The following is a 21519-nucleotide window of genomic DNA, read 5'->3' as shown; positions in this document are numbered from 1 at the left end:
GTTCATGAGTACAAGTTAAACTCATGATTACAGGTGTGTTTTGTATTACCACAAGTGGCAGGCAGCCTTTTGAAGCATACATTTTATTTTAAATGTGTTACTACTGTAATCCAGTTGGGTTTTAAGGAATAGTTTACGTTATTTTTAGATGTGACAGAGGCATGTGGTCATCTTAAAAGGCCTTATGCTAATACATAATAAAAATGTTTATGGACCAAATGATGTATTGAGCATTTGTTCCAACATCCTAATCACAGAGGAGTGGGATAACATATAGATGAGGTGGGTTTTCACTAATGGCTGTTTTTCTGGAATGTGATTAGTAGGTATTGGTCTTTGTGCTTGAGTATTCAGAGTTCTCTATTATAAAAAGTATTGAGGTATTCAGTATGACTGTCCAACTCAGTGGGCAAAACTCTGTACTTTCAGTGGGTTTTGTGTTATTTTACAGTGTGGACCTCGTTGTGCTATTTAAAATAGTTCCTCTTTATCTCTATATTCCTCCTTTTCATTTCAGCTACCTATCCTCCACCTTGGCCAAAATAGAATGTTCTTCCTACTCACCCTTCAGCCATGAGGGAAGGGTTGGGAAAAGGCTTCTGGTCTATGAACCTCTCATCTTAGGATTATGAAGAAGCAGCACTAACTGAAGGGAGAGCTTACCTGGTCGGATCGAACAGAGCCATGCCCCACTCCCAGCTTTCAAGAACAATTGCATGCATCAACCTTTACAGGAGATGAGCTGAGTAAACACATCTCACATCTCAAGAAAATATGACATTCTATTATTTTATTTTCATAGAATATCACAGTAGCAACCAGTGGTCCAATTCAGAAGAATCCACGTATAGTTGATATTAACCATAACGGACTGTATTAAAGGCCCCGGTAAGTGACCCCAACAACTTCTTGGATGAACTCCATAAATTCCAAGAATTTGAAATATTTGCCACCTTAGGAGTGTGGAAGTTTCTCTTTTGTAAAATTTTTGGGGGAATAACCCAGCGAATGGTTTGGGGAATAACATCCATTGAATCTGCTGGTACACAAACATAAAAAAAGGGCTGGTTTTCTCTTCTTTCTGAATAGAATTTGATGTTCTGCCAGTGGGCATTTGGCTCTGGCATCTGATTGGTTTGTCTCTTCTTCATTGTCTGTTTCTCTTTACTGTGTAAGTGGCTGTAATGTGAGCTCCGGTAGATACTGGACTTTCTGCATAAATCAGATCTAGTCTTCTTTCTGTCCTTGAGTTGTGGATACATGTGAGACTTGCCATGGTTTTTAGCAAGACTCAATTTAATACTTGATTCCGTTGTTGAAGAGGTTAAAGAGTAGCTTGTTCTGCTCCATGTGGTCTTAGTCCAATGCTTTTCTTCACTGAACATTATGGAAGATGATGTAGACTCAATTTCCACAGTACTGGATGAACTGTGAGACACCCAGTCAGAAGGCTGAGTTTTGGAGTTAGAACTACATTTCCTGCTATTTTGAGACTGATAAAAAGGTTGTGCCACAGGGGAGGTAGGTTTTTTATGGGTTCTAATATGGCTGTCATTTGGATTTTCATAGGAAAATGGTTTCAAATAAGTTGCCTTATCACCTATGTGAATATCTGCCAATGGAATGCTTTTAGGTACCTGAGACAGAAAATTCTGTGAATCCTGAGTTAAGTAAAAATTGGTTTCTATAAACACACATTCTTCACTGTTACTTTCTTCAAGAGCTTGGCATTCTACCAGGTCAGTTGAAGTCTCAGTATTTAGGGGGACATTCATCCAATCACCAGAAATCCAAGATGAATGTGAATGGACTAAATCAGCAGTATTTCGTTGAGTTCCTGAAACAGAATGCTGGTATTCACTGGTTTCTTGAAACCATACATGACATTTTTTATTCTTTTCTGGTGTCGTCTGTAATTTTAAATCTGAAAGAATTATATCATTTTGTTCAGTGCCATGTAGATCAGGGTAAAAGGCAGGCATATTAATTGACTCTTGGAATTTTCTGAAGCATAATGAACTTTCTTGTGGATTTACCTTTGGGAAAGAAACACGTTGGGAAAATTCTTTGTCAAAGGAAAGAGTACTACTTTCCTCACTATCATCTACTTTTTTAGATTCTGAACCTGAACCCTTACTTATCTCGGAAGTGTTTTTGGGAAGTGCATTTGGCATAGAGACCACAGTGACAGAAGGGTTAGGGAGCGAGCGGAGGTATTTGTGTTGCAAATCACAGTCGATTTCACAAAAAGATTTTTCATCAAAAAGTACTAAAACTCGGTTTGTTCGTTTTGGCCCTTTCGTGGCAGAATGGATACACTTAAATAAGGGTTTTGATTTATCCTGGCCATTGGCTATCGCATAAGATTGTGCAGCTATTCTGGGAAGGCGTGTTGTTTGTATCTCCACTGTTTTTGTACAAAGATGCACAAGAAGGTTGTCCTTTTCTTTCTCTGAGAACTTGTGGAGAACATGAATCAAGGGGAGATTACTCAAACTTGCTAAAGATTTTACACTTCGTTGCTTTTTGATGTCCTTTGGTTCTGTCATGGCCTTCTTGTTGCTACTTGAAACATTAGTTGTTGGTGTCTTCATACAGCTGAGAGGACGAAAATTTATTCCATAATTGTTTTTTAAGTTGGCACTTATACTATCAACTTTTGGATATTTAAAATTCATTTTTCTGTCTTTCAGATAAAACTTGTAACTGTAATCTTCTGAAATAGTTCCTTGGGGGTGAGAGTCATACTTTTGTAAGGATGTGTTCACCATCTCTGGTATCTGATTTAGTTTTATCTCAGTTGCTTTAGAAACTAAATGCATAGTAAGCTTATTTTTTAATTCTGGAGTAAGCTGTTTTAAAAGAGGTGTATGTAGCAATGTGGCATATAGTTTTGATGATGTGTCTGGACTCTCTGGCAAAGGAGATGCCTTTGTATCACCAGGCTTGTAGGCTTCTACTTCCTCCAGAATTTCAGAATGAACTTCGTTTTGGATCTTTTCAACAGGGACTTCAAAGACACCTTTAAGCATTTTATAAATGGGAAACAAATGTTCTACAAGTGTTTGGTTTTCATCGTTTTTATCTCGAAATGTTGTGGACACAGTTCCTGGAGCAGCTTCCCCTTGCTTTGAGAGCAAGGGACATTCTCTCATCATGTCAAATAGTTGGGTCCCAGACAGTGACTGCAGTCTTGGAGATGGAACATTTATTCTCATTGTTTTTCTCAATTGAGTTTCTATAGTGTCAAATGAGTTTCTTTGTATTAAGATGTCCTTAATTTTTCTAGCATCTGGTAATTTCTCCTGGGATTTAGAATGACAGACTCTCACTTCCCTTCTTAAATTTGTTTTTGATTCAACTATTCTTTCATTGTGAGGTGGATTTATCGTGGAAACAAAAAGACTTCTGATAATGATTCCTGAAGAGGTATCTTTACTCCTTGGAACTATGGGTTTTGATTTGTTGATGGCATATTCTGACTTCCTCTTCCTGTTTGGGCTACCCGATCCTATGATACCAAGCATCTTTGAAATTGGGTGTTTTGGTATTCTCATAGTTGAATATTTGGGTTTCAATTCTCTTTTCAGATTTATGACTGTGAATCGGTTTTTCTGGCTTTTAGGACAAATAGGAATATAGGCGTACAATGACTTGAGGTTGTTTGTTTGAAGCAATTGTTGTCCTTGAAGGCTTTTCTTTGCAGTAACAATCAGTGGTGAATCTTCCCTTTTTGTGTCACAAAACTCCTTAGCACTCATATGTACCATTGACTGGGTTTGTGGACTGATACTCACCACAGTTTTTTTATCCACATTTATTTGTGAAGGTGTCCACTGATTTCTGCTGGGAACTAGAACATTGAGAAAAGGAACGGACTTTGGCTTAACCTGCTGGCGACCTTTGGCTGAGGGCTTGACTTGCTCTATCATCATCACATTCTGTTTTTCACTGTCTTGAGATTTACTTGAATGGACAATGCTCAATTTTTTAAGTGGTATCTTTTCTAAAGAAAAGAATGGAGAAACTGAAAACTTAGTTTTATAACTTAAATTATCTTTGATTTCACTTTCCTTCTTCCAATTTAAAATTTTAGTTGAAGATTCTTTTTTATATTTTCCTTGCTGACCCTTTTGCCATTTGTAGGACATGTCCAGTACTTTTTCCCCTATTATAGTACCTAATCTTGTGAAATCAATTTTATGATGTGGGAAGGTTGTCTTACATTCTGATTTGATACGTGGCTGTTGACTTATTCGCAGGGCACTGGTCATACTCTTTGATTTCTGTGGCCTGTTTTGTTTCAGTAGCACATTGTGTTGTGTTGCCTTAACAATACACTTAAAATCAATCTCAGCTAGCCCTCTGCTTGCTGTGTCCTGGGCATCTGCTGGTTCTCGGAAATTTTCTTGTGGATGGGGAGATTTTGTAAATCGTGTTGTGCCTGTCTGTATTTTGTCCTGCAAATAACTAGAATCTGCTGATGGTATGGACAAGAAAGTCCGTGATGCAACCACAGTGAGTTCACTTTTATTTTTGTGTACTTTTTTCTCCAGAACTTTCATATTTAGGACAAATTCGTTTGCATTAAGAAGATGTGAAATTGGTGAGACCTTTGCCTTTTTGCAAGGCACCTCAATTGTCAAGTCTACTGTTTTGTCTCTCTGATTTGGGTATTGCTTTCCTTTTCTGACATTAGTACACATGTCCTCCTTGTGTGTCATTTTTTCTGTTTCTGATAATACTGGAACAATTTGTGGGAGTAGAGAAGATTTGCTCTCTAAACCATCTAGAAGATGGTTGACTTCAACTACTTGTACACTTTTACTCCGCGTGACATTGGTTAGAGAAGCTTTGGAAGTGTACATTTTCCTCAAAACGCGAGATTCGCCGTTGTCATCGTGCTTCTCTGGTTTGGGGGCTTTAATGTGCATGTGAAGTTCTGTTCTGTGGAGCTTCTGGGACAGAAGTGATTTCCGGGATTTCAAAGTTACATCTGTGCCTCTCCTGTCTATTATTTCTATTTTTTCTTTTCTATATGTATCTTCTGTCTGAGGGATATGATGTTTTTTAACATCTTTTGCGGTATCACCAACAGTGATACCTACCTCTCTAGGTACTGTTTCTCCTTCAGTTGATATTCTCTGCAAAGCAGGATTTCTTAGTCTTAGTTTTGTGTCACTGAACTCTGTTTCCTCGTGTAATTGGGGACAAGGCAAATCTAGTAATAAAGAAGATTTAGTCAAAACCAAGCCTTGTTCATCTTCAAGTTTCTGCACATTTGTTGGTTGATGTTTATGAGTTATGAGTTTTGCTCTTTGCATTCCAACCTCTTCCTTTTCCTCTGGCACATGTTGTTTTTCACTGTGAAGACTAATTGAAGAATTTCCGGTAATGGACTGAATGTAAATTCCTTCTTCAGAATCTATTGATTTCTGTAAGTATCCCATTGAAACAGAGGGTCTTGTTAACATTGATGAGCATTCGTCTTTGATTCCTGTATTCACAGTAAGAACAGGCTGGGGAGGTGCGGCAGTGGATATCTTAGTTGAGTTTTTACTTAATGTTATTCGTGGCTCACTTCTATCTTCTTTGACCTTTCCTCCCTGCTTTCTAGTTTTCCACTGACAGTCATTCAAACTCTGTATAGGTAAGATAGGCGATCTCTTTGTCTTCAAATGTATGTTATTGGGATGCACTATAACACTGCTTACGCCCGCATGCTTTTTTTTACCTACCTTTTCTTTCTGTGGCACATGTTCTTTCAGTAATTTAATCTCACTGTAAACTTTTCTATCAGTTATCTGTAAACCTGAAAATTTCTTGAGTTGCAATTGTGAGACAGACAATTTTACAATTGTACCTGACAGATCCAAAAGTTTTTCTCCCTGGGTTTTGCTCTGCAATTTTTTGATACTGAGTGTATATGATTGTGGTAGTTTCTTTACCTTTTGATCTATTGATTTGGGAATCCTTTCATCATTCATGTCTTTTCTGAGTCTGTTCTTTCCTTCTTCCTGTATTGGTTCTTTTACGTTGCTTAACATATAATCTGATGATTTCAAGCATGTTTTTATGTCAGAGTCTGATACATCTTTAACCTTTGGTGGTGGAAGAGAAAATAGTGTTTTTCCCAGCATATTTTCCTCTTCACTCACTCTAGAAGGCACAGAAAAATCATTCTTTGTTACAGACACATTAAACTTTCTTGCTTTTTCCTGCTTCTGTCTTATCTTTTTATTTTTCCCATGGGGAATCTTCCTCTTTCTTGGGATACTGTGCTCACTGAGACTGAACACATGAGTAGGTGAAGATATCTTTGCCTTTAAAACTATACCACTAGAGTATGCTGAACCATCTGTAGCTGGGGTTTGTACTTCTTCCTGCACTGAGGGAAGAATTTTCCTCTTTTTTGAATATTTAGAAATTTGCTTTGTGCATGCTATTTGTCCTGTTGTAAGCAATGATATAGAAGCATCACATTTTGTTGCAACTACATTATAGTGTCTTGCTCTTTCTTGTTTCTGTCCTGGTTTTTCATTAGTATTCCACCGATAAGTTCTTTTCTGGCTCAGGGTTCTGTATTTCTTGACACTGGACACACAAGGAGGTGCAGATATCTTTGTCATGGAAATTGGGCCACTGAGGTATGTCAAATTATCAATGGCTGAGGTTTGTACTTCCTCATCCCATGGTGGATGTAGTTTTCTTTTTTTAAAACTGTTGGCAGTGGTCTTTGTAGATCCTACTTGCCCTACAGGCAATGATTTTTGTAGCACAGGGTAGGGCACATGGCTCTGCATTGTTTCTGTTTCAACTTCCTCTGCTATGTCTGATATGTCTGAAGAAGTGATGACAGAACATGTTTCTTTCAGGTGTATGACTTTTCCCCTACTACTTTCATGCTTCTTTTTACTTTGTTCTTCAAGATCCACTTTAAATCTCTTTATTTGAGGTACATATGAAAGAGATGATGTCTTCCTGTTCACATGTTTGGCCGTAGGATGCATTGTGATTCTTTCAAATATATTCACTCCATCCTCTTCTTTATATGACAAGCATCTTGAACTTTCTGGATCACTTAAGATACCATTCAAAGATGCTGAAAAATTTATTTTTTCTGCATCTGAAGATTCCATACTCAGTGAGTGCAGAGAACAGGATCCTATTTTTATCCCTGTTTTCTCCTTGTCTTTTATTTCTATGTCCAAATTACTGTGAGGTAAAGATGCCAAGGCTAAACTCTCACCTAGTTTGCATTTTCTTTCCTGAAAATGATCCAAGTTTTCATTTACATTTGTCTGTGTCCATGTGTCTGTGTACATGTGTCTGTGTCTATCGGTTACATTTAGTTCTTTAATTTGTAGCTCGTGTCCAGGCTCTTTGATGTCTAACTGACTTTTCTGTACGATTAATTGCTTTTCTTTCAAATGTATGTTATTTTCTGTTTTTGTACTCTCTTCTTTATGGATTACAGATTCCAAGGAATGTTTTACATTGTTCAAGACAGGTTCAAAAGCAGACTTTTCATAAACAATTCCCTGTATATCTGATGGTCTTTGGAGCTTTGAGCAATCACTAGAAGATTCGGTTCTTATTTGCATAGCTTCCTCTCCATTTACTCTTGTGTCCACTTGAGAGCAAGAAAGAGAATGTATGGAAGGTGTGTTCCAATTCTTAATTTTTTTATCTTCAGGTATATTTTTTTCCTTTTCTTCAATATTAAATTGTAACTCCTGTGATGCTGAAGACAGTTTCTCTCTCAAAGATAGTCTGCTTGAATGTATCATGTCCTTGGACTGTATCTGCAATTTCTCTTTCAGTGACATATGATTTGCTTTTTCAATACTGCTTAAAACACCATCATTTAGCTCCTGGTACATTCCTATCGCACCTGACAATTCTAACACTGCAGGGGATCCAAGGCAGAACTTTGTTATTCCTTTTAAGTATGCCTCCATTGTTTTAGGATCCCATTCCAGAAAAAGTGAAGAAGGAACAGAATCCCAAGGTTTATTCTGAACTACATCAAGATTATTTTTGTTGCCCTGTATAATTTTTTGTATTTTATTGTCCCACCATAGGTCCTTTCCATGTAACAAAGATTTAGAAGGTGATTTCTTCCCCTTTCGAGCAATATCTTTCAGATGTGGTATATTATTCCTATATTCTTTCTTCTGTGGAAGATAATTTAATTCTATTAGGCCACATAGATTATCTTCACTAAATGGATTTGAAAATGGTAATTTCCTGCCTTTCAGTGATGACAGGGGCTTTAGTGGTGGAAGGCAGTCCTTTAGTAGTTCTGACTTATCTTTTCCTACTTTTATTCTTGAATTTAAATTAGGATGTGATATACATGGTAATGAAATAAAAGATTTTGCTGGTTTCATGTCTGATTTGCTTAACTTTTCTTGTACTCTGCCTTGTTTTGTAGTGTCGAAGCATAAAGTTAATTTGTTTCCACTAGATGAAAAAGACAGTGTTGAGTCCTCTGTCTTTAAGGTAACATTAGAGCCTATTACTTCATCCATCTTCATTTCTTTTATGCCAGTCTCTTCTTCCTGTGATTTGTATTTTTCTTGTCTTATATTACTTGAGATGATCACATCAGTTTTCTCTTTATCCAACTTGAAATGAGGTAAAGGGATGGGTGCTTTTATTTCTACCAAACCTGGTTTATCCTTGCTACGCCTCATGCATATCATTTTCTCTTTTTTGTAACACTGTGGTTCTGCTTTACCACTTTGAGCATAGCCAATGCACCTTCTCGGTGGAAGTTCTAACCTCTTCAAGCTAATGGCTTTTCTTTCAAGGTGTGTTATATCTTTCATAACTCCACATTCTATGTTACCTTTCAGTTTTTCATTTTCATGCAAAAACTGCATATATAATGACAGACAATGTATGAACAGCTCAGGCAGATATAACTCCTCTTGCTTCTTTTTGCTTGCTTTATGTGATAACAATTCATTTTTGCTGACTCTTAGCATGGGTAAGCTATCATTTGACACTGATTTACTTATCTGGATTCCATCAGATGACTGCTTTCTTTTCGACAACAAAAGGCTTGGGCATTTTACACTTTTACTGCTTGACTCCAAAAGCAACACCTTATCTTCTTTTGTTTGCTCTGAAACAACTGAGGGGAACATCCACTCCGGTCTACATTCACACACAGTACTTAGTTGATCTTTAGATGACAAATCTAGCTCCTTTGTCCTGCTTGATATGTTGCCTACTTCTGATGATACTTCCTTTGCCTGAGGCTCCAAATGTGACTGAACATAAGAATAATTTGGGGAGTAAAATATATGTTCCTCCAGATTCTTGAAGGAAAATGACATATGGTGTTGGTTTAATTCTTTTATCCTTCTTTTCTGTTCTCCATTTTCTGTATTTAAAGTGTGAGAGTCCAGATTACCTACTGTTTTTAATGCTTTCTTTACCTGTGGTGGTGTAATCCTATGAATGTCCATCAAAGATGGAGTATTAGACATTGGGAAAGCCTTGGTTGCACTTTCTGGCCAACCCTTTCCTCGCTTAGTATGCAAGCTAACTCCTTCTGAACTTGAAGATTGATCTCCTAGAATGTTTACTTCGTTTGATGTCTTTTCAACCACTGGCTTAAAACATTTTGAATGTAGAGCTGCTTTTGCTGAGATTTGTTTCTGTGTATTTTCAGTCTGAAGTTGATATAATATACAAGATAAAAAAAATTCCAGAATTTGTTCTTTGTTCTGGATAAAAATAATTAAATATTTTGGCCTCAATTTTTTGGAACTGTCCACTTTCTGTCTGTTTAATTTTAATGGACTGTCAGCTGGTTCGGCCTTTTCTTTTCCCTTGAGATCCCTTTTGGGCCCTACACCACTGTCCTTCATTGTTGTACTCAGGATTGGTTTTAAGTAGAAAGGCGCCCTCTTGTGGCACTGTATAGAATTCAGACTGATTCTGGGTTTCTGAATAGACTTTGTATAGTCTCTCTGAGCTGTACCTCTATCTGTGCAGACTGATGACTTTGCTTTGGAACCTAGTTCTGTGTCAGTTTTTCTTAATGTATCTCTTACAGAGAGATGGGAAATATCTTTTATGCTATGATACATACCCACTTTCTTAGGTACCTTAGTGTTTTCTGAGCCAAAGGATTCCTTAACTGGACAGGCAACAGACCCCAAGCCTACCCTGGAAGTGCTTTGTTTAAGCAGTTCTTGCACCTTACATGTCTTTTTCTGGAAAGTATCCAGCTCCATGAGAAATATGTCATGTTCTTTGGAACTTGAAATATTTGCTTCCCTGGGTCCTCTTCTTCTGGGTGGAATTGAAAGTGAATGTTTGATGGAGTCTTTCAGAACTCCTTGCTTTATGCTTTGTGCAGTGGAGAATTCAAAATCTGTAACTTCTCTGAGTCTTTGAATCTCAAGCCTACTGTAATCACTTTCTCTAGTCTCTGGAAACACAACACGGTATGCTTCTTGTTCCAAGGGGGAATTGAAGTTGATATGCCTAAGCTCCTTCACCTGTTGACCAGTCATTAATGAGTCTTTATTTTGTGGGATAATATCTAGTAAAACCATTTGGTGTTCTTTGTGCTTTATAGTATATTGTGTTGACTTTCTGACAGTGCTTGATATTGAATTGTTATCAATTGGCGGTACCGATAACCTTTTAGTTTTATTCATTTTCTTCAGCTTCATCTCTGGAGGAATATATGGCTTTTGTGATTTGCCTTTCCCCTCCCTTACTTCTATAAGTTTTTTTATTTGAGATGCAATGTAGCCAGAAACACACAACTCCTTCCAAAATAAATCTGCCACCATTTTGACTTGTGGCAGCTCCTTCTGTGTCTTCATGCTATGTCGTAGTTCCTTTCTGAAGCTAAGAGTTCTGTATCCTGTAATGTTAAACAGCCTTCCAGAAGTTGTCTTCCTCACCTTCATATTTATCCTTTTTTGATACAGAACACTTTCTGTGAATGCTGTTCTTCTTCTGTTTTGACGAATAACTTTGGAAGAAAACTCATCTGTATAAACATAGTCTAGGCTGATCCCTTGTACACACAGCCTTTGCTCTCTCTGTAGTGTGCCCATTCTCCTAGTAGGCTCTGTCCCATCTCTTTGCATGAACATACCACTGTTCTTTTTTGTGTAGATCAATTGTGTTCTTGACGGTGAATAATTTAGAAATGGAATGGACTTCCTCATTGTTGTTTTTATGTCTTCTGCTACTTCAATTTTTTTACCCCCTCTACTTTTTTTTCTTCTCTTTTCCTGTTCTTTAATAAGCAAGAGTAGTTTTTCGATACTTCTTGGCATGTGATCCATATCAGAAAAATCTTCATTTGAGATTTTCTTCAGCTGTTGGGACAAATTCTTTAAGATTTTATTACTTATTTTCATGTCTTCCTTTGGCTCTTCAATATGAGGCTGATGTGGTACATGAGAGGAAATGGATCCTAGAAAAGGATCTTTGAAAAGATTTTGTTGCTGTACCATAAGCCCGGGAGTAACCAATTGTTCCTTCGAATCTAATGGTTTATCCATTATTTTCAGTCTTCCCATTCTTTGTGGACTTGATGGTTTGATGTCTTGTTTTGTTATGAATTCATTTGCCATTATGAAATGAGAAAACTGTTTCATAGGCTGCAAAACCATTCCTGGTCTACATGTCTCTTTCTTCAGGGAATATTCATGTTGTAGGCTGTCTTGTGGGACACTGTAGACTTTTGTTCTTCTAGCTTTTGAGTTATCTAGCCCAAGACTATCAGTTTCCACTTTCTGTGAAGCTAATTCAGAGTTCATCCCTCTTTGTAAACCAGAAGGTTTGTAAGAGTGTTCTGACTTAACCCAAAATTGTTGCATAAATTGTTGGTTAATGTCCCTGAAAGAGCTATGATCATGTGCCTGTTTAATATTTTCTTCTAGTTTTCTAGATACATCAACACCTCCTGACCATGACATTTGCCTTTGGTTAGATGGTGTCTTCAGAATTATCTGTGAAGGAATGTTCTTTCTCTCTTCCGGCTTGTCTTTTTCCAGTTTTACTCTGGTAAGCTTTTTAACTGGGGATATAAAGCACCCAGGGTCAAAATTAGCTTTTAGAGCCAGGCTTTGTATATTTCTCCTCAGCTCTGATTTGTTCTGGTGCTGCATGCTATGTCCTAGTTCGTTTCTATTGCTTCTGCCCCCATGTCCAAGGAGGAGAGAAACTGGTATTTTCTTTGCCTTCAGCTTTGTTTGTTTGGCAAACAAAGCACTTTTCACATTTGATATTTTTACCTTTTCTTTTTGTCTTATAGTTTCAAGATAGGTATGGTCACTGGCATGAGACCTCCACATAGGTCCTAAGATAGTAGTAGGTTTTTCCTGTTTCTTGAGCAGGGCAAAAGATGAGGATGTTTTCCAACCTGTTTTAAATTCATTGTTCTGCTTTTCAACGTGAAGAGAATGCTCATTACAAGAAAGGACAACCTCTTGGCTAAGCTTGTCTCCAGCTTTTGTGGTTCTTTCTTGGTCTCTTAAATAAACAGCTTTTTTCTGAAGCATGGTGTCTTTGGGGAGCACCATGTTAGCTGAAAAGACTTCTGATTTGAAAGGATCAGGTTGTCTCTTTTGATCTGCTTCAAATGGCTGCACTTTCTGTGAAGCTATTTTAAACAAAATTGGCTGTCCAAACTCCTCTTTCCTCTTCATGATTGCTTTGTCCAAGCAATTTCCTTTTGCAGATTTTCTATAAATATCCCATATTTTATGCGATAACTCTGTTTTTATATGTTGAATTGGCATACATGGATAGACAGATTTTATGTCTGTATTTACCTCATCATTATCTACTTTTATCTTTGGGGTTCTAAAGTCCTGTGTCTCAAATTCTACATGAGGTGACTGTGAATCCGTGGACTCCATTATCTGTGAAGGTGTACCTTTGTGAGCTGACAGCTTAGGGACTCTTATTCCATGAATATGCTTTTTAAATTCTTTGGAAGTCACTAAACTCCTGGCAATAGAAGTAACAATTTCTGTCAAATAAAATGACTTTTCTTTTAAAAGAGACTGGCCAGATTTGTTTTTGCCAAGTTTGGTAGTGCTATTGGCTGGTTCACAGATCTCTAAGCAACTGTGTGATTTCCTCACATTTGAAAGTGTATTTTCAAGGCTTACTTGCATGTTGGAACCATCTTTGTCAACAGAAACATCGTACTCTATGATGTCTTCAACTGATGACATCCCATGTGTTGACTGTGTCTGAGTAAACTTTGATATTCCCAAACCGACCTCTGCTTTGAATTTACTTTTTCTGTTAGTGGTAGTTGACATGAAGTGAATAAGGTTTTGAAGTTCATCAGTTATGTTTTCACTGAGTCCTATGGCTTTCATTTTGGCTCTTAATTTAACTTTCTTATGCTTTGTAATAAAGTATCTATTTATTTTAATTATCTTTGAAACTGATAGCTTCCTTTTTTTCATAGTTGAAAATCTTTGATTCAACACGGTATCACTTTCTGGTAATTTAATCATGTTTACTTGTCTTTTAAAGTCAAATAAAGTAGGTATGAAGCAATTGTAAGGTCCGAAGAAAGTTGTGGCTAAGTTTGCTTGCAACTTTTCCTTTTCCTCTGACACAGATCTTTGAGGTATTCTGCTATAAAAAGCAGTCCTTTCTGCTGTATCAACTAACAGTTCATCAGTCATGAATTCAAGTGGACAAATCTCAGCATCTTCAATAGCATGATACAGTGCCTCTTGCACATGCATCATCTTTCTCAACTGATGCTTATTATTATGGTGCCTTTTTTTTCTACTGACTCTCGTGCTCTGCCTTGCAATATTAAGCAACCTTGAATCTTGTTTTGTCATGGGACTCACCAGTCTTTTGCCTGAAAAAGTGTAGTTCTCACTTTTTTTTCCCATCGACATAAGGCTGGGCTCCTGTAAAGGTTTCAAAGTTCTCAAGTTCTCAAGGCTCCATGCTTTTTGTTCAGCTATGAGGTCGTCACACTTTGTCCTGGGATTTCCATCCCAGGTGTTGTTACATGGTATGGAGCCAGTCTCAGATTCCTCTGTATTTAGAAGTTGCAACATTACACCTCCTGTGCTGCTTTGTTGGGTATTTACATTGACTGGCTGTGCTTGTCCATCATAAACAGCTCTCTCTAACTCAAAACATGTTGCTGAATCAATCAGCTGTAAATCAGATTTCACAGAATTAGGCCCTGCCATATTCTGAGAACTGAAATTGAAGTGCTGGGAACTCAGTGGGTTTTCTTTTTCATCTTGACTTTTTATATCTTTGGTGCCATTTGAAGTAGCATCCTTGTCAGTGGAATGTGCATGACAAGATCTCTCCTCATGTACTGACTGGTTATGAAGTTCACGACTAGATTTCGTTGTCCACATTATATCCCTGTCTTTTAATCCATTACATGTGCTAACATCAAGAGGCACAGGCATAGGAGACAAGATAGCATTTAGGGATGAAACTGCTACAGGTTTTGGTGTTCCACATCCAGCAGTAACAGGTGTCTGAGAAATTGATGCCTTACTTGCTTTAACAGTTAGATAATTGGTATTCATTTCATCTCCCTTGTCCATGAATTTTAAATTCTTACTTTCTTTACATGTAGGTGTGGACAAACTCATAGTCTCTAACTTTATTGCTGCCAAATTCTGTGTTAATCTTTTATTTTTCTCTGATGTCGGGTCTTCCAATATGATTATATTAAGGCTATCAGGTAAGACACCAGAATATATTAATAATTCAGAAATCTGTGATTTCAAGGTTTTTGGAAGTAGATTTTTTCTATGACCACACTGTGGAATAGTCAATACCTTTGAAACAAATGCTTTTCTTCCTTTCATAGTTATACCAGTTGAACGCATTTTACCTTGTAAGGCTTTGTATGTAAATACCTTGCTCTGTCTTTTAGATCTTTGTATATCAAGAGTTGAGAGATTCAAAGACTCTGAGATGGTTGCTTGGAGATAATTTTTAAGCTCATTTCTATCTAATCTATCCCAACTGTTCAATTCCTGTGCCTGAGTTCTATCATCTGGACTGTGATATTTTGTTCTATCAGTCTTAACTACATCTATTTGTGATTCTTCTGATTTCAGGGACTGAGGCTTTGAAATTGATGTATACATGTCATACTCTCGTGTTTTATCTGCTGACTGACTCTGCTGTGTGACATCTTGTTCCACAATGAACAGAATGTCTGTCCCTCTTTGTTTCACTACTTTATGAGAGTTAGGATCCCTGCTTGGATGTGAATAAAATACAAAATGTTGGCTATGCTGTGGGAATGACATTGATAATGTGTCGTCATCATTTTGCTTTTTTTCTTTATCTTGAATATCAATTTCTTTGATATCATCTGAAGTAACCTTCCCTTTATCACACAGTATCTCTTTCATTTGCATAAAACAGGGTACTTTTTTACTCAGTAAATCTTTTTCTATATTGATGCTCATATTAATATCAGGTGCAACATTTTTTGAAGAGGAAGTTTCATCCACAATTTTTTTCTCCTGATATGTGTGTTTCATTTTGGTTGAGTAACATTTCATTTCCCCACCATGGTTTGGATTAATGTATGAAACTGATAGTTCCTTTGCCTCCTTTTCACTGTCACCAGTGTGTTCATTGTGTTGTCTTTCATTAAACAGATCACATTCTCTTTCAGACAATGCATTGTCCTTGGATTCCCCAAACTTTAAAGGGGAAGCACTGAAATAGGCCTCTAGCTTTTCTAATTGAAATTCATCTGGGATAGGACATGTTGCAGAACACAAAATAGCTTCTGTGAGTGATTGTGGTTGTACCTGAGTGGTTGTTCTCCCTAGTTGGTTCAGTTCTTTGTCTGATCTAAAAAGATTGTGGTATTTTTCTTGATTCATACCAAATATAAGGCAAGGACTACTTTTTGAGATCAGGATGTCTTCTGGTTTCTCTGTCCCCTCTTCTTCAAAGTTCTTCATGCTAGAGAAACTACTTGTATCAGCAGAACCTGGGTAGTGTACATTTCTTCCATTTGATGACTTCTCTTGCATTAGTTGCAAATGACCAAGTGTTCTTATTCTCTGTTTTTCTGTCCATAGTTCTGAGCTGCTAATGTTTTTGTTGGGCAAAATATGTACCTTGGAAGGAACAATGTCCAAACAGGCAGCTGCTATGTTAGTCCTTTGCTGTGAATTTTTAATTTCTTTCTTACATTTTAGTTTTTTGCTGTACCTCAAGTTAACTGTCTGTTGTGATTTTATTTCACGCATAGTTCTATGTCTCTGACTCACTGGTGTCTGCTTCTTTGATCTTGTTGTCTTTCTCTCTCCTTTACGTCTAGAAACAAAGTATCTTCTAACAGAGTCAGAAGACTGCAGGAATGTCACCTGCAGATTTGTTGATGTCTCTGAATTGTTTACTCCAGGATACAAATCTAGCTCACTTTCAGCGATTTTATTAAATTCTTTATCATCATCTATTGTGTTTGCAAATTCACCAGGCGAAGAGGTCCCTTCTTTAGGAAATAAAATTTTAGCAACTACAGGGAAGTTTACACCATTTTCTGTTTTGGTAGTTTTCTGAATTCCTTCTGCTTCTAGGGGGTCCATTTGTAGATTAGCCTTTAAAGTATTTTTCAGGGAATCTTTTTGGACTTTTATACTTTGACTGTTAACAGGTTGTTCTTGACTTATAGAGGAGGGTGAGAGGTCTGGGAGAGTTTTCTTCCTCTGATCTTCCTCAGCCCACAGGTGTTGGTCATGCTGAAGTACCTGTAAAAAAGGGTTTTGATTCTCTTCTGGAGGTTGTTTCTCTCTATCATAGAATGCACTATTCTCAGCAATGCAAGCAACACATATTTTGCTTGCTAGTTCTCCTTGCTTTAGTTGAGCATGATGAAACAGCCCTTGTGATCTGCTATGGAAGGTCAAGCAAATAGTGTTTTGACCTTCAGGTAAAAATGCTTTATCTTGCTTTATCTTTTTAAATTTGGCCTTAAGGTCTAATTTTGACTTCTTTATATTGCCTCTGAAATTGAATGCTTTTGAAGCTGGTGGTTTCACCTTATTCATATACTTCAGCCTCACCATACTTATGTTTGTGAATTTTGTTCGGTCTTTTTTCTTTTTAGAACGAGTCAAAACAGGTATGCAGTAACTTAGAAGCCACAACAAAGCTTTTTGGGTAAAACTACAACTAATTTCCCTTGTATCATCTCCATTATTTGGAACATTGCTTTCTCTTGCTTGGCTCAGAGAGTCTCCCATCAGTAATTTTTCTGATGTTGGAGGACCCAACTTTAATTCCTCAGAATTTAGGAGCTCTGCTTGTGTAGATGTTTTCTTTATATTTGCAACATAAAGTGAATCCATTCTTATTGAGTCAACTGGCTTCTCAATTGCATCTGTGAAAGATTCTGCTTCAAACATTTCTTTCTCCATTTTAATCTCTTTCACTGGCTGTGCTTCCCATCCGAAGCGCCTCCTGTCCCCTCTCTCCTGCAGCGCCTGTTCCACCACTTTCACTCCGTGGCACGATTGAACTTCAAGAGCATCTTTGGCTTCATTTTCCTTAGTGAGGGACTCTAAATTGTTTCCTTTCTTTTCAACTTGGGGTTTTGGGTGTGTTACTTTGATATTTATTTTATTATTGGGAATGCTAGACCTCTGAGGATGAACATTCGGAGGCCTGGGTGCCAATGTTGCATTATACAGCATTTGTTTAATAGTGCTTTCAAAGCTGCCTCCCACTTTTCTTCTATGGATCAGAGTGTCATATGCCCTAATACAAAGTCTCTGGAAAAATGCAGATTTCTTCACATTTATAATTTCATGTTTGACACTGAGTACATTTTTTGTTCCTGATGACCTTTTTCTGATTTTGAAAGGTCCTGTGGCAACTGCACATAAGTCTTTTATCCACTCTTCTTTGTCTTCTGTAATATGACCATCCAATGTCTTTGTGGACTTTCTACCAATTGGGATGCCACATTCTGTTGTTTCAATTAAATATTCACTAGTGGGCAAGTTCTCTGGCATTGAAGGTAGGTGAGTGGGACCTGTAGCCTCTTCTCTGTCTGTAGATTTGTCTGTCCTTTGCCACAATTTCTCAACTTGTAGTGGATCTGTTGAAGCACATGAGTCAGTCTTCCATAATGTCTGTGTAGAAATAGCCTGTGACTGTGCTCCTTTACTTTGAATTGTTCTATTTTCTGAATGTATCTGTCCCATTTCAAATTGGACATTTTCAACCTTTTGCTTAAGACATACAATGACTCCCAAGTCTTCTGCCAGTGGTGGAACTGTTTCTTTACTTTTTTCTTCTTTATCCTTGTCACACTCTTGTGGCTTTCTAAATGTGGAGCTCTCATCAGTATGCTCAAGTTCCTGGATTTTCTTTACATCTAGTAGTTTCTCTTGTAGTGCAGAGTGACTGTAATTTATTATTGGTGTGCCTGACTTGGCTTTTAATTTGCTATATATTTCCATACCAAAGGGTTCAGAGATAGTAGTTTGCAGAGCATTATGCGAGGTACTTGACATCCTTTCATATTGATGTCTATTTTTTTTATTGCTTGTAGTGTTGCATTCCAGCTTTCCACTGTCAGTTTGCTTACCATAGTCTGTAATATTATTCATTAATGGTTTCTCTTCCTTCAGATTTATGCTTCCTGTAATCACTTGAACATTTATGTCTTTCAATTCATTTTTTGCATGCTTTTGGGATCCTAGAGAAATAAGTAAATTTATACCCGAAAAGCTCAGAATGATTTCCATTGAATTTTTGGCATTCTGTATTCTTTCTTTTGGAAAGTACCTTTGTGTGTTTGGTGTACTGACTGTTAACTCATCTACATTCTCTGTAGTTTGTATGTCCTTCTGGACTTTTATTCTGTGTGATTCTATTTTGGGAAATGAAACATCTTTCTGTAGAGTTTCTGATAACATTCCTGAAAGCTCCTCATGCTTTGGAATGTTCAGGTCAAGTGTGTGCTGAACTGAGTCCTCACTAGTCCTCTCTCCATTTGCTTCAAATAATGAAGAAGGAGCTGTCAGTTCATTAGTGTTGACCATGGATGAGTGTTCTATGTCTTTAGTAATACTCAAACTTACTCTATCAGTAGAACTTGCATAATTGATTTTTTCTGTATCTTGTGATCTATGTTGCTCCTGCAGAGAATGTTCATAATTTATTAAGTCTGGAAGGACCATCACTAGATTCTTTAAGAAAGACTTTTTAACATGGGGAGTGATGAGCTTAGAGATTAGCTTAGAAATAAGATACAATGTTATATCTGACATTATTTTCCTTTGATGCACTATTTTCTTCTTCTTACATCTTAACTCGATCTTATTTTCTGAAGTATGACATACAATGATTGGAAATACCTGTGAACAAGACGTTTTCTTTGCTTTTAGAGATGGAACTTTAAGGTTGAGTTTTCTTTGATTGTCTGGTATCTTTCTCTTTTGCCTTTTAATGGTGGGTGAAAGAGACATTGAACTGTATGCATAATGCTGGTTTGAATCCAATGAAGCCATGGGTTGCTGGGCTTCTGGCATTATGTTTTGTTGTGACACAGCTTTGGCAAATGAATTTGGACTTAAAGATAGAAATTCAGCATTTTGGAAATCACTATGTTGCTCTTTGACTAAATAGTTACTCTTGTTTGGATCATTAAAACAAATAGAATATTGGGTGTCACTGAAGTGTTCATCAGACTCTTTGCCCTTGGTAGAGTCTTGTATTTCAACAATACATGGGATGTGGATGAAATGTTGGCTCTTATCATTATGATCTATATTTTGGGCCTGGAAGGAGTCTTGCATGCTGCTAGAAAATGGCACTCTCATAAAATCTAGAGGTTGAACAAAACCTCTAGTCTGGTTGCTGACTACTGACTCTTGGTTATAAATAAACTGTTGTGTTTGTCTAGTAAAATGTGCTTCATGAATCATTTGATTCTGTATGGCATTTTGGTCCAGGAATGTATCTTGTGTTTTGGCAGGAATAAATATTTGATTAGAATGTAGATTATAAATCAATGGCTCCTGAAATCTGTGGTGCAGATAATCAGCTTCCCTCACTAACATAGCTTTGGTGTTCACAGGGATTTTTCTTCTTATATTTTCTTCTACTTGTCTAATTTGGTCGCCAGAAAGAAATAAATGGACAAGGGGGCATGGTGTCACATTGAGATCCTTATCTCTTATAAATTGAAAAGTGCTTTGAAAACTAATATCATCAGGAAGTGAGTTTTTTGTACTGTTGGTTTTCATTATTGAAAATAGATTACTAGAAGAAAATTGTATTGCTTTATATTTACTTTGCGTATCTTTTCTCTGGCTTATGAAAATTTTCTTTACTTCTGAGTGAAATACTGACAAAGGTGCATTGGTCCCACCTGAAGATGAGTGACTTTCACAAAAACTGCTTTCTTGAAATTCACAGTCATCATATGAAGAAAAAGCTCTTTCTCTATTGTTATCTCCATTCTCTTCAGATGGAGAAGCAGTTGTCACTCTTCCTGAAAAGGTTTCAATTCTGGAGATAACAAAACAGTGTGAGTTGTAACTTACAATACACATTTTTATAGTGTCTCACTCTAGACTTAAGCAAAGTCTATCATAAATGAAAACAAGGCTGTTTATAAACATGGAGATAAAGGTGAAACTACCACCCACATTGTTAAGGAACGCATCTCATCATAATTTCCTTTAGTAGACCAGTTGCTAAAGTTAAGAAAAAAATTTATTTAAGAGTAAGATAATTTCTCTCTTAATCTAAGAATGTTTTTTTTTAACAACAGTGAGCCAAAGAATGAAGATTATATGCTTTTATAAAGAATATGTTTCTCTTTGTTATATAAAAGTTGTTATAAGGAACAGTGTTATGGAATTTAGTAGATACAACAGAGAATATATCTCATCAAGTGTAGATTTTCTACCAATGGTTAATCTAGTCAGCTATTTATGAGGAAAAGAAACACCTACATTTGGGGGAAGTGCTTCTTAGTAGACCTCTGGATCAGAGCAGTGATTGTAATAATGAACATATAGTAAAGATGTTGCAATTCTATTGTTTCCTCTACTCTGTCAAACAAGAACTCAGACTGTCAACAGTATCTTACATCATCATCTTAGTATGGTGGTTAATTTATATGTCACTTTAGCTGATCTATGGAGTCTAGATACATGCCAATATTACAATGGATATTTCTGTGAGGGTATTTTAAAGATAAGTTTAACATTTGAACTAGTAAATTATAAATGCAACTGTTCTCTCTAATGTTCAAAGAGTCATTTAAATGGCCTTAGGCTTAAACTGAGCAATAGTGACTTCTCCACAGCAAGAAGAAGTTTTCCAAAGATAGTATTTAGACTTACACTATAGATTTTAGATTTGCCAGTAAGCATAACTGCTTAGGCCAATGTTCAAAAGCAAACTGTCTAACACAAGGCTAAACAACAAAAGGCAGAACTATGACCTTAAAAAAGCAAGACCTTAGCAATATATGGTAGC

At 36.9% G+C, this 21519-nt stretch overlaps 1 protein-coding gene across 1 annotated transcript in view; it reads right to left on the bottom strand.

Annotated features, from left to right (window-relative positions):
- Positions 1 to 838: 838 nt before the first annotated feature.
- The window catches only part of Ccdc168 (coiled-coil domain containing 168), a 28004-nt gene continuing 7323 nt past the window's right edge, over positions 839 to 21519 (bottom strand). Inside the window, exons 5-7 of the mRNA XM_052191838.1 lie at positions 3921 to 20541; positions 3244 to 3890; positions 839 to 3126 (exon numbers count right to left, since the gene is read on the bottom strand). Coding sequence (XP_052047798.1) covers positions 858 to 3126; positions 3244 to 3890; positions 3921 to 20541 — 19537 coding nt within the window. The 3' untranslated portion in view covers positions 839 to 857. The remainder of the gene's footprint in view (positions 3127 to 3243; positions 3891 to 3920; positions 20542 to 21519) is intronic.

Source organism: Apodemus sylvaticus, chromosome 9 (assembly GCF_947179515.1).
Source record: "Apodemus sylvaticus chromosome 9, mApoSyl1.1, whole genome shotgun sequence".
NCBI classification, from domain to species: domain Eukaryota; kingdom Metazoa; phylum Chordata; class Mammalia; order Rodentia; family Muridae; genus Apodemus; species Apodemus sylvaticus.
Note: the sequence above shows the minus strand (reverse complement) of the source record. Positions and strands in the feature narration are given on the sequence as shown.